Consider the following 13,569-nt stretch of genomic DNA (forward strand, 5'->3'; position numbering starts at 1 on the left):
CCACAATATATATTAAAAACCCTGAACTTTTATGAATCGCACCAATAAATGTACCTGGACTGCGTAGAGGAGTGGGTCACCACAATATATATTAAAAACCCTGAACTTTTATGAATCGCACCAATAAATGTACCTGGACTGCGTAGAGGAGTGGGTCACCACAATATATATAATAAGAAAACCATCAACTTGTTTGATTCGCACCAATAAATGTACCTGGACTGCGTAGAGGAGTGGGTCACCACAATATATATAATAAGAAAACCATCAACTTGTTTGATTCGCACCAATAAATGTACCTGGACTGCGTAGAGGAGTGGGTCACCACAATATATATTAAAAACCTTGAACTTTTATGAATCGCACCAATAAATGTACCTGGACTGCGTAGAGGAGTGGGTCACCACAATATATATTAAAAACCCTGAACTTTTATGAATCACACCAATAAATGTACCTGGACTGCGTAGAGGAGTGGGTCACCACAATATATATTAAAAACCCTGAACTTTTATGAATCGCACCAATAAATGTACCTGGACTGCGTAGAGGAGTGGGTCACCACAATATATATTAAAAACCCTGAACTTTTATGAATCGCACCAATAAATGTACCTGGACTGCGTAGAGGAGTGGGTCACCACAATATATATTAAAAACCCTGGACTTTTATGAATCGCACCAATAAATGTACCTGGACTGCGTAGAGGAGTGGGTCACCACAATATATATAATAAGAAAACCATCAACTTGTTTGATTCGCACCAATAAATGTACCTGGACTGCGTAGAGGAGTGGGTCACCACAATATATATTAAAAACCCTGAACTTTTATGAATCGCACCAATAAATGTACCTGGACTGCGTAGAGGAGTGGGTCACCACAATATATATTAAAAACCCTGAACTTTTATGAATCGCACCAATAAATGTACCTGGACTGCGTAGAGGAGTGGGTCACCACAATATATATTAAAAACCCTGAACTTTTATGAATCGCACCAATAAATGTACCTGGACTGCGTAGAGGAGTGGGTCACCACAATATATATTAAAAACCCTGAACTTTTATGAATCGCACCAATAAATGTACCTGGACTGCGTAGAGGAGTGGGTCACCACAATATATATAATAAGAAAACCATCAACTTGTTTGATTCGCACCAATAAATGTACCTGGACTGCGTAGAGGAGTGGGTCACCACAATATATATAATAAGAAAACCATCAACTTGTTTGATTCGCACCAATAAATGTACCTGGACTGCGTAGAGGAGTGGGTCACCACAATATATATTAAAAACCCTGAACTTTTATGAATCGCACCAATAAATGTACCTGGACTGCGTAGAGGAGTGGGTCACCACAATATATATTAAAAACCCTGAACTTTTATGAATCGCACCAATAAATGTACCTGGACTGCGTAGAGGAGTGGGTCACCACAATATATATAATAAGAAAACCATCAACTTGTTTGATTCGCACCAATAAATGTACCTGGACTGCGTAGAGGAGTGGGTCACCACAATATATATTAAAAACCCTGAACTTTTATGAATCGCACCAATAAATGTACCTGGACTGCGTAGAGGAGTGGGTCACCACAATATATATTAAAAACCCTGAACTTTTATGAATCGCACCAATAAATGTACCTGGACTGCGTAGAGGAGTGGGTCACCACAATATATATTAAAAACCCTGAACTTTTATGAATCGCACCAATAAATGTACCTGGACTGCGTAGAGGAGTGGGTCACCACAATATATATAATAAGAAAACCATCAACTTGTTTGATTCGCACCAATAAATGTACCTGGACTGCGTAGAGGAGTGGGTCACCACAATATATTAAAAACCCTGAACTTTTATGAATCGCACCAATAAATGTACCTGGACTGCGTAGAGGAGTGGGTCACCACAATATATTAAAAACCCTGAACTTTTATGATTCGCACCAATAAATGTATCTGGACTGCGTAGAGGAGTGGGCACTGGGCACCACAATAAAATATATAAAAAACCTTCAACAGGTCTGCATTACACTACACATACGGCTGCTCCTCCATCCTCTCCATCATATACATGTTGGAGTTTTAGCGTGTGACAACCTCTTGTTTTTGATAATGTCAGTGCATTTTGAATATTTTTCAATTTGCCCCACACCACTGAATGTACTTTATCTATGATACGCATCTATCTATCTTGACTGCGTAGTGTGGTGGCCCCGGTACACAATTTGGTACCGAGGCCACAATATAATTAAAAAACCCTCCACGTGTCAGAATTCCACCAAACAAGTATCTGGACTGCGTAGTGGGGTGGCCCCGGTACCCAATTTGATACCGGGGCCACAATACCTCCTCCAAACATGGTACAGACAATTCGTCATTGAGATCCCATCAAGTATGTTAAAGACAGACAGGGTCCAAGTGTTATTGGTTGACTTTGTAAACCAAAAAACTGTCCCTGTTGCACATAGTCGTGCAATGAAGACTGACTTTTTCATTTAAAGGCACCATCTTTCAAGTGTAGTGTTTGTAAGTCTAAGTCATATTATACTTTTGGTAAAATTGGTTTATTTTGTTCCTCTTTATTGTAATTAGTAATAGAATTAAAGTATTAAATAGAATTAAAGTATGAAATAGAATTAAAGTATTAAATAGAATTAAAGTATGAAATAGAATTAAAGTATTAAATAGAATTAAAGTATGAAATAGAATTAAAGTATTAAATAGAATTAAAGTATGAAATAGAGTGGTATAGAGTTGTAGTGTGGTATAGATAGAGTGGTCCCCACAATATAATAATAAAACCCTCAACTGGTCTGAATTCCACCAAACAAGTATCTGGACTGCGTAGTGTGGTGGCCCCGGTACACAATTTGGTACCGAGGCCACAATATAATTAAAAAATTGGGCATCAACTGTCACCGTTGTTTAATATCTGATACACCTAAATATGGACTGCACAGTGGAGTGGCCCCGGTAGTAAATTTGGTGCCGGGGCCACAATACCTCCTCCAACTTCCAAGTGTAGTGTTTATAAAGACAGACAGCGTCGAAGTGTTATCAGTTGGCTTTCTTAACCCTAAAATTGTCCCTGTTGCAAATATTCGTGCAATGGACAGTTACTTTTTTATTGAAAGACTCAAGCTTTCAAGTGTAGTGTTTATAAAATATAAACAACAATACAGTAGTTTTAGAGCACGTCAAAAACTCTTGTTTTAAATTATGACACGGCATTTTACTTTTGGTTTAATTTCTTGAATTTTTTAAAATTTGGTTTTACTTTTTGAACATGGCAAACGACTGTTGATTGGTCATATAATGCCAAAAAAAAAGTTCCAAGATGGAATTGTCCTTGGGCCCTCACACCCACCCTTATGTTGTTGAAATAGGACATGCACACTTTAACAAACCAATCATTTCAGCGACAGGGCCTACCAAACAACTTTGGCTGAAATGATTGGTTTGTTTGGGCCCCCACACCAAAAAAGCTATTCATCTCTCCCTGTACAGACTAAACAGGCTCTACTGAGGCAAGATGTCGTCCTCATCCTCAACCTCTGATTCCTCTCCCCCTACAGTGTGTACTTCCTCCTCATCACACATTATCAATTCGTCCCCGCTGGACTCCACAACCACAGGTCCCTCTGTAGTATCTGGAGGGCAGTGCTGTACTTCATTGAGGAATTGATTATTCATTTTTATAAACATAATTTTTTCAACGTTGTGAGGAAGCAACCTCCTTCGCCGCTCACTGACCAGGTTCCCCGCTGCACTAAAAACTCTTTCCGAGTACACACTGGAGGGGGGACAACTCAGGTAAAATAGAGCCAGTTTGTACAGGGGTTTCCAAACTGCCTTTTTTTCCTGCCAGTAACAATATGGACTGTCTGACATGTCTACTTGGATGGTGTCAGCAAAGTAATCATCCACAATTTTTTCTATTGTGACAGCATCCAATGCAGCGACAGTAGACATGTCTGCAATGGTTGGCAGGTCCTTCAGTCCGGACCAGATGTTATCAGCATCCCCGCCAGTGCCTCTTTTGGGAAAACTGAGCTTTTTCCTCGCAGCCATAGATGTGGAAGAAAATGAGGGTGGAGCTGTTGGCATGTCACGGTCCTCTTCAGAGGACAATCTCCTGACCAGCAGGTCTTTGCACCGCTGTAGACTTGTGTCCGCCGGAAACAGAGACACAACATACGCTTTAAACCGAGGATCGAGCACGGTGGCCAGAATGTATTCCTCTAACTTTAAAAGAGTGACCACCCTCGGATCCTGGCAAAGCGTACGAAGGGCTTCATCCACGAGAGCTACATGCTTTGTTGGATCGCAATGCTTTGCCAGCTCCTCCCTCACTTTCTCCAGCTGCTTCTGCAACAGCCTGATCAGGGGAATGACCTGACTCAAGCTGGCAGTGTCGGAACTGACTTCTCGTGTGGCAAGTTCAAACGGCTGGAGAACCTTGCACAACACGGCAATCAGTCTCCACTGCGCTTGACTCAGGCGCATCCCCACTCCTTTGCCTATGTCGTAGGTGGCTGTGTAGGCCTGAATGGCCTTTTGCTGCTCCTCCATCCTCTGCAGCATATAGAGGGTGGAGTTCCAGCGCGTCACAGCCTCTTGTTTGAGGTGATGGCAGGGCAGGTTCATGCTTTTTTGTTGTGCCTCTAGTCTGTAGTAGGCACTGGCTGAATGCCGAAAGTGTCCAGCAATTTTGCGCCACCGCAAGCATCTCCTGCACACCCCTGTCACTCTTGAGGTAATGCTGCACCACCAAATTAATGGTGTGGGCAAAACATGGGACGTGCTGGAAACTGCCCATATTTAATGCCCGCACAATGTTACTGGCATTGTCTGACACCACAAATCACCATGAGAGTCTAAGTGGGGTAAGCCACTGGGAGATAATTTCCCTCAGTTTCTCTAATATTTTGTCAGCGTTGTGCCTCTTATTAAAGCCTGTAATACACAATGTTGCCTGCCTTTGCACGAGCAGCCATTTTGTAGATGCTGCTACTGATGCAGCTGTTGCTGCGGAAGCGATGCATCTACCCAGTGGGCTGTCACAGTCATATAGTCCTTCGTCTGGCCAGAACCACTTGTCCACATGTCCGTGGTTAAGTGGACAGTGGGTACAACCGCATTTTTCAGAGCACTGAGGACACTTGATCATACTTCTCTGTACATTTTTGGTATCGCCTGCCTAGTGAAGTGGAATCTCGAGGGGATTTGGTACCGGGGACACAATACCTCCACCAACCCTCTAAATCCCACTCCACTGATGGCGGACAACGGGCACACGTCAACACCAACATTGCAGTTACAGCCGCAGTAATACGCTTTGCAATAGGGTGACTACTATCGTATTTTGTGGTCATGGCAAACGACTGTTGGACGGTCAATTGTTTTGTGAAAGACTTAGCGGTCTTACGACTTCCCCTCTGGGAAGATGACCGACTAACAGCAGCAACAGCAGCAGTGGCAGTAGTAGGCGTACCGCTGCAGGATTCCTCGGATGAATCCCGTATTGGAGAGGACTCAGTCTGGCTGCTGACTTGGGCTGCAGGACTCAATCTGATGGAGATCGTGGAGGAAGTTGACGAGGAGGGTGTTGCTGGTGTGTATCCAACTGGACCACGGGATTTAGGTGTCCCTGTACCGATGACGGTCCTAGCCCCAGTTCCTGAACTAACCACTGAACTATGAAGGTTATTCAGGTGACGTATAAGGGAGGATGTCGCTAGGTGGGCAAGATCCTTACCCCTGCTTATTTGAGCTTTTACATAAGCTACATATGGCCATGCATTGGTTGTCCGGATTTGGATAAAAATAACTCCAGACCGAAGAGGTGCATTTTTTGGTCTTCTGACCAGGCATGACGATGGGCTTTTTCATCCCATGGACATCAGCTGTTTCCCCCCCTGGTGCCTCATTTACAATAACCACATCACCATCCTCATCATCAAGTTCCTCCACAGCGCCAGCTACATCATCAATAGCCTCCTCCCGAGCCACCTCTTCCCGTACAGTGATGGAAAGGTCAGGCTTGACAACCACCAACACCCTTGGACTCGCCTTGGGGATTTGTGATAATTTCTCTTTAGAAGGCAGAGTTGTTTGCTGTTTTGTTGCTGACAGCATAACTCTCTTCAGTTTTTTGTAGGGGGGGAGGAGGAGGAGGGCTAAGATCCTTGGGAGAAGATGGACCACTAGTCATGAACACGGGCCAGGGCCTAAGCCGTTCCTTGCCACTAAGTGTCGTAAATGGCATATTGCCAACTTTACGTTTCTCCTCAGATGATTTTAAGTTTCTCTTTTTGCTTTTTTTGAGAACTTAGGCTTTTTGGATTTTACATGCCCTGTACTAGGAGATTGGGCATCTGGCTTGGAAGACGACGTTGATGGCATTTCATCGTCTATGTCATGACTAGTGGCAGCAGCTTCAGAATTAGGAGGAAGTGGGTCTGGATCTTTCCCTACTTTATCCTCCAAATTTTTGGTCTCCATTATATGTAGCACAAGATACTGCAGAATGTGTGAACCTTGTAATATTGTAGACAGTACCAATGGACTTATACTGCAGGATTGGTTTTGCAAATTTTGTTGTAATTAATTTTTTTTTTTTTTTTTGTATTTCTTTTTATAACTTTTTTAAAATCTTTTAAACACTTGGGAATAATGGGGAAATAACTATGCCCTTAGAAGCACAGGACCACTTGACCACTGGACTGAACAGGACACCGCACAGGACCCAGCAGCACCACTGAACTCAAAATTGACAGAGCACAGCACACAGCACCACTGGACTGATACTGCAGAACACAGCACAGCACAGAACTAAACAGCACAGCACGAGATCTACCAGGACAGAGGACCACCTAACACACCCTCCCTCTACCCTGATCAATGCCCGAGTGAAGATGGCGGCGACTAGCAGGGAATTTATAGGATCCGAGTATCGCGAGATCCGACAGCGGGATTATGACTCAGAGCCTCGGTTTCAAGTTTTCATTTGGCGCCAATACCCGGATCTGTCTCGGATCCGACTCGGACGGAAAGGTTTGGGTGTGCTCGGATTCACAAAATCCGAGTGGGCTCATCTCTACATATGACAGAGATATTTGCTGTAGAAAATTCCTTAGGAATATCTTCTGTCAGCACTTTTTGAATAACTAGATAATCAAATGGACCACGCTTAGTGGATATCTATGTGGTAGACAGGTTCCAGTGTAAGAAGTGGAACAGCAAGGGAGGGCTGGCAAATTTTAGCCTGGGGGCAAGACTCGACTCAGCAGCCATTTTAAAGAAAAAGAATGCAGTTGGCCCAGTGACCCAGCCCAAGGTAGCCCACTATGGGGCCAGCCTGATGGGCAGACGCCCTCATGTCCTCCAGCCCAGCCTGCCCCTGTGGAGCAGTGGGTAAGGTATCATACAACCTTAAAGTCTAGTATGACAAGCTAGTAACCTGCATTTAAAGAGTGTTTAAATAAGTTAAATGTCTTTTTATTATAGGGTGAAAACCCTTATAACTGGTGAAAATGGGTGTTTTGCTTCGCCCTGTACATCAAGGGGCCACTGCCAGCAATAGCACTAACCCAAGCTAGCATTACGATTCATTGGGTCTCACTGGTGAAATTTTCCCCTTGCAAAGAATGGAGAAGCCTATTTAACATGGATAATGGCAATATAAGTACCTTACCCACTTCATCTCCTGCCCCATATACACAATGATGTGGGAATGTGTACATGCCTGCCAATCCATCTTGGTGCGACAGTCCTGCCATCCCAATCGGTGCGATGGTTAGGGTAGATTCTGTGCACTGGTGCACATGGCAATGAAGGGTTCGGAGGGGAGGGCAGAATGGGTCAGCCTAGCTGTACAATAGTGCTAGGCACACCCCTGTGGCTATGACTACACCCATACTGGGCATGGTCACGCCGATGTTTGCTGCCCTGCCTGAGGGACCCATGTTGGGAGGTTTGTGTCTAGGGTTTGTGCTGTCAGAGTTAAAAGTGGTGTCTTTGTATAGTAAAACATCAGGGGACTACATGGTCTTTTATCTTGACCAAAATTACTAAATCTTACAATTTGTAATTCTCTATTGGAATATTAGTATCACCTTTTTTTTTTTATATATGTATGTACCCATTTATTAAACATATTGTTTTATAATGTCTTTATCTGTTTAAAGCTGTTTGCAGATTTCCCTGTCAGAATGGAGGTGTTTGTGAAAGACCTAATGCTTGTTCATGTCCAGATGGCTGGATGGGAAGGCTGTGTGAAGAACGTAAGTATTATTGTCTCCTAGTTACTATTGGATAAAATGATTGATCATCTCATGTACTATAAAAGCTACTGGTGAAAATACGTGTTTACTTATAGTAAGAATTGAACTGCAAGCCAAACATACCATGTGAACTTTGATTTCTTAACACACAGGTGGACAAAAAAATCTAGCAAACAATAAAAAAAAACTAACATCCAATTTAATTCAAAGTAATTAATAAGAGAAGAGGAACGAGCTAAAAATGGGCTTAGGACACCTAAGCAAACAGTGCTGTTAATGAACTCTACTGTGGCAAGTCATGTACCAGTGGAAGCAGTTCTTGTCAGTGATAAGAAGAAGGCCTTTGTCATGCCTGGGCAAAAGACCAAAAAATCCACCTTTATGTGTGGAATTATTTTTACACAAATCCTGACAACAGTTGTCTAGCCATTTGTAGCATTGTAAAGCCACAGTCAGTAGAGGTAGGGACCTTAACCATCTAGGAACCTCATCCATGTTACGCCATTTGAAATCAGAAACTTATGCTAAAAAATAACAACAAGCAGTCCAACATCAGCTACCTCCATTCTCTCAGCTAGATCCCAGCATCTGCAATCTACACCCCCAACACCTTCATCATCAATATCCTCACAAGTGATCGGAGTTAGTCCTGCATCCAAGTTTCTATGGCTAGATGCTCCTCCCCTATCCAGGACTCCTCAGAAGAATCCTTGAGCGTTAGGTCCACTGCTGCTGCTCCTGGAGCAGGGGGTGGATCTTCAACCCAGAAGCAGACCAAGAACAAGACTACTAGTAGTTTACAACAATTGACTGTTATACAATCCTTTGCAAGAGGAAGCAAGTATGAAATCTGTCACCCAGTCTCAAAGCAGATCAGACACCATGGCGACTATGCTAGTATTAGATCTGCGTCCAATATCCACTATTAATGCAGCTGGTTTTAGACAGTTACTTTAGGTCTTGTGTCCCCATTACCAAATTCCATCACAACACCATTTTACTAGAAAAGCTATTCCTCACCTCACGTAAAAATGTAATTATTGGTCTACAAAATGCCATTCTACCCACTGTACACTTAACCACAGATATGTGGACAAGCGGAACTGGGCAAACTAAAGATTATATGATTGTGACAGGCCATTGGGTTGGTGATTTACCTTCACAAGCAGGGACAGCAGCAGCATGTACCAAGAGCGTCACAGCTACTCTGTGTATCATCTGCTTCACTAAGAGGCATATTATTATTATCGTAGATTTATATGGCACCACAGTGCTCCACAGCACCGTACAGTAGGGAAGACAAGGACATACATAAAACAGGACATATTTAAAACAAGAACAGATAAGGCAGACAAAATGAATGGAGACATGAAATCAAAGGGTATGGAAGACCATGCTCATTAGACAGCTTACATTCTAAAGGGAAGAGGGCACAGCTGAAACAAGAGGAGCGAGTGTGGCTCAGAGTGGAGATTGGGATAGTTGTGAGGGTGCATTAGTGTGAATAGTGTTATCGAAGATAAGGTCACCCCTAAAAAGGAGATGGGTTTTCAAAAAGCATCTACAGATTTGAAGGCTGTGGGAAAGTCTGATTGAGCATGGTAGGGAATTCCATAAGTGGGGAGCAGCACGGGAAAAGTCTTGAAAGCGGGAGTGAGAGGTGGTTATCAGAGACAAGACAAGGCGCAGGTCAAAGGGAATACCGCTGACAACCTGTTTGAAAAACTAAGGGATGTCATTGCATCATGGCATATCCTGCTTGGAATCTCCTGAGGATATGTGATTTCTGATAACGCCACCAATATTGTTAGAGCATTACAGCGGGGGGAATTCCATCACATTTCCTGTCTTGCTCACAATCAACTTGGTGGTACAGAACTTTTTAAAAAATGACAATAACATGCAGGAGATGCTGTCTGTGTCTCGAACTATTTAGGGTCATTTTCGGGATTCTGCAACAGCATGCAGGAGAATGCAGCAGCTGGAAGAAGAATAGAATTTAGGGGAAATGTACTTTAGTCCAGCGCAGTGGAGAATACTTTCCGTGTTGTGCAAGGTACTGAAACTACTCAAAGTAGTCACCCGTGAAGAGTGCAGACACTGTTAGCTTGAGTCGAGTGATTCCCCCAATTACACATTTTTAAAAGCAGCAAGAAAAATTGAAGGAGGGCAAGAAACAAAGCAATTCTGCAAATTATGTTGGACTTGTAGATTAAGTACTTTATTCACTTCGCCAGGATCCAAGAGTTATCACCATCTTGAAATTGGATCATTACATTATGACAACTGTGCTTGTTCCTAGGTTTAAGAGCTATTCTCTTTCTGTCCAAATGACCCAGATCTCAAGAGATGCAATGAGCTCCTGGTCAGCAAGCTGGCAACTCAAGTGGTACAGGAGACAATGACATCTACTCCTTCAGTTTCTCTGGAAATTGCTGCTAGGAAAAAAACTTCCCAAGACACCCAGTGGTGATGCAGATGAGTCTGCATAACATTTTGACATTTGGTCTGGCCTAAAAGAATTGGCCAAAAATCGTGACAGCTCTTCCGTAAAATGAACTACAAATTCCATGAGGAAGGCCATTACTGACAATTTCATCAAAGCACACAGACTTTTTTGATGGTGGTTTCCAGCAGGAATGAATTAGTATTGTCAGAGGAAGATGTAAACACTGATGAGGATAAATATGCGGACAGTGTAGATTGCAGGTGCTGAAATCTAGCTGAGAGAAGGGAGCTAGCTGATGCTTGGTAATATTTTGTGTAGAATGGCATGTTGGCAATTTTATGTTTTTCTACAGAAAACTTTCACCTTTATTAGAGAGTTATTTTTTTCTTTATAAAGGTACAAGCTTTTTATCTACATTTTTATTTCCCTGACTTAAAACCACTCTGAACTTGAACATGGGGATTAGTATCATCATGACTTAGACTGGAGAGTGACAAGAACAATGCCACCCCTCCTGTTTCTGTATGAGCTATGGCAAAGTAGAATGTCACTGGAGACTTTTAAGAACACTGCATCCCTATTATTTCTATTTCAGCAATGACAATTAGCAATGGAGCAATGGAGCTCTCCTCTTTGTGTGTTACCTATGTAACACCATACAATTTGATTGCAGATTTACAAGACCAAACCTGCCAGTCCTATTATTTCTATTTCAGCAATGACAATTAGCAATGGAGCTCTCCTCTTTGTGTGTTACCTATGTAACACCATACAATTTGATTGCAGATTTACAAGACCAAACCTGCCAGTCCTATTATTTCTATTTCAGCAATGACAATTAGCAATGGAGCTCTCCTCTTTGTGTGTTACCTATGTAACACCATACAATTTGATTGCAGATTTACTAGACCAAACCTGCCAGTCCTATTATTTCTATTTCAGCAATGACAATTAGCAATGGAGCTCTCCTGAATGTGACTGGAGACTTTGAAGAACACTGCTACCCCTCCTCCTTCATTTCTACCTATTACGCTACCCAACTGCACTATAGACTGCCAAGAACTGTGCTACCCCTTCTCTGTCCCTCTGAAATGGCGCTGGATCGCCGTGGAGGGCGGTACTTATACAATCCAAAACTCGCAGATCTGATGACATAACTATGTCGTTTTGCCTCGTTTTCAATTCCGAGGGCACTCGAAAGTACCAATCTAAGACACTCGGATCTGCTAAGTTCAGATGTGTTGAGCCTGAGCATCTCTAGTAATAATATTAATTAAAAATATATACATAATGTTTAAACAATAAATTGCATTGGTTAGTATATATATATATATATATATATATATATATATATATATATATATATATATATATATATATATATATATATATGAGAGAGAGGGAGAGATTACAGCTACAGACTAGTTTTAATATAAAACAGTAAATTATTATGCAGATATGACCATATCTTGGGAATAACAATGAATCCAATCCCAATAAATAATTACAAATTATACATCTCAAATTGCATATTAAACAAATTATACCTCCCTGCATCTCCAACCTCATCTCTAACTACACTCCTCGCTGACCCCTCCGCTCTGCCAATGACTTCCTTCTCACTACTTCTCTGATTACCTATTCCCATTCCTGCCTCCAGGATTTTGCCTGGACTGTATCCTAGCTGTGGAATGATCTCCTACACCCTATCAGGTTAGCCTATATACTCAAAAGCTTCAAGCTTGCCCTTAAGACTCATTTCCTTATTCAAGCCTATGAGCCTTCCTCCCAAGTCCCTTATCTCGGCTTTCACCCCCTCTCCCAAATTCGATACCATGCAATATGTGTCTCCTCCTTCCCTTTAGGGTGTAAGCTTTCACAAACTGGGCCTTCCTTACTTGTGTTTTCCTTCTTCTATTCCATCACCCCCTGTAACTCTTGGCCTGCTTCCCTAGCCCTGTTGTCTTAATCTCAGGACTACTTCACACTGGTCACTACCATCACTCTCACTCTTTGCCCCGTAAATAATTTGATCTCCATTAATGTTTTATGTATATATTTGTTTATTCGGTATGTCTGGTCTTTGTATTTTGCTCTTCATGTAATGTGTAATGGATCACTGCTTTCTGTATATGTCTTGTATGGCACTGCTTACCTGTTGTGGCTTCTTATAAATAAATAAATAGTATTAATAATAATAATAATAATAATAATAATAAAATCCTGCTTTTTATATTAAACTTGGTATGATCAAGAGGATATAGACAACAATAATCAGTTTAATAATAACAATAATACAGTTTTAATTTATTTATACAAATTGTAAATGTACAAAATTAAAACATAAATAATATAGTTCCCACCATTGCAAGATACAGATCAAAATCATGTCAATAATTTAAAAAGTATTTTTACAGAGCATTACAGTTGTCAATTGATTCAAATGGAAATATCTAGTGGAAAACTAACTTCAAGAATAGCAGATCCATTATGAAGAGAGGGCCTAACTTAGATGCACATTTTGCCTGCTGAGCAAACCATGTTGCACTGCTAGCGGTGCAAATTGCTTTTGAATGCTGCAGGCACATTCTGACTAGCACTATTTTTGCGATACATTTTAGAGTTGGGGCTAGGCCACCCTCTCTCCCCCGACAACCCTAAATCTGTTTTTGTATTTTACATTTGCCCCCAAGCAACCAAAAAGGGTTTTTCAGGTGGATTTGCTTGCAACTCTAAATCAGCCTCATACTGTTTAAATATTCTTATCCCCCTACCTCAAAAGAGGAGAGCATCATAAAATGAAATGAGAGGATAAAA

General features: G+C 41.7%; 1 protein-coding gene across 1 annotated transcript in view; it reads left to right on the top strand.

Annotated features, from left to right (window-relative positions):
- Nucleotides 1-13,569, top strand: part of SVEP1 (sushi, von Willebrand factor type A, EGF and pentraxin domain containing 1) — a 291,067-nt gene that overhangs the window by 264,787 nt on the left and 12,711 nt on the right. Inside the window, 1 exon segment of the mRNA XM_075204846.1 lies at nt 8,208-8,303. Coding sequence (XP_075060947.1) covers nt 8,208-8,303 — 96 coding nt within the window.

Source organism: Mixophyes fleayi, chromosome 1, assembly GCF_038048845.1.
Source record: "Mixophyes fleayi isolate aMixFle1 chromosome 1, aMixFle1.hap1, whole genome shotgun sequence".
NCBI lineage: Eukaryota > Metazoa > Chordata > Amphibia > Anura > Limnodynastidae > Mixophyes > Mixophyes fleayi.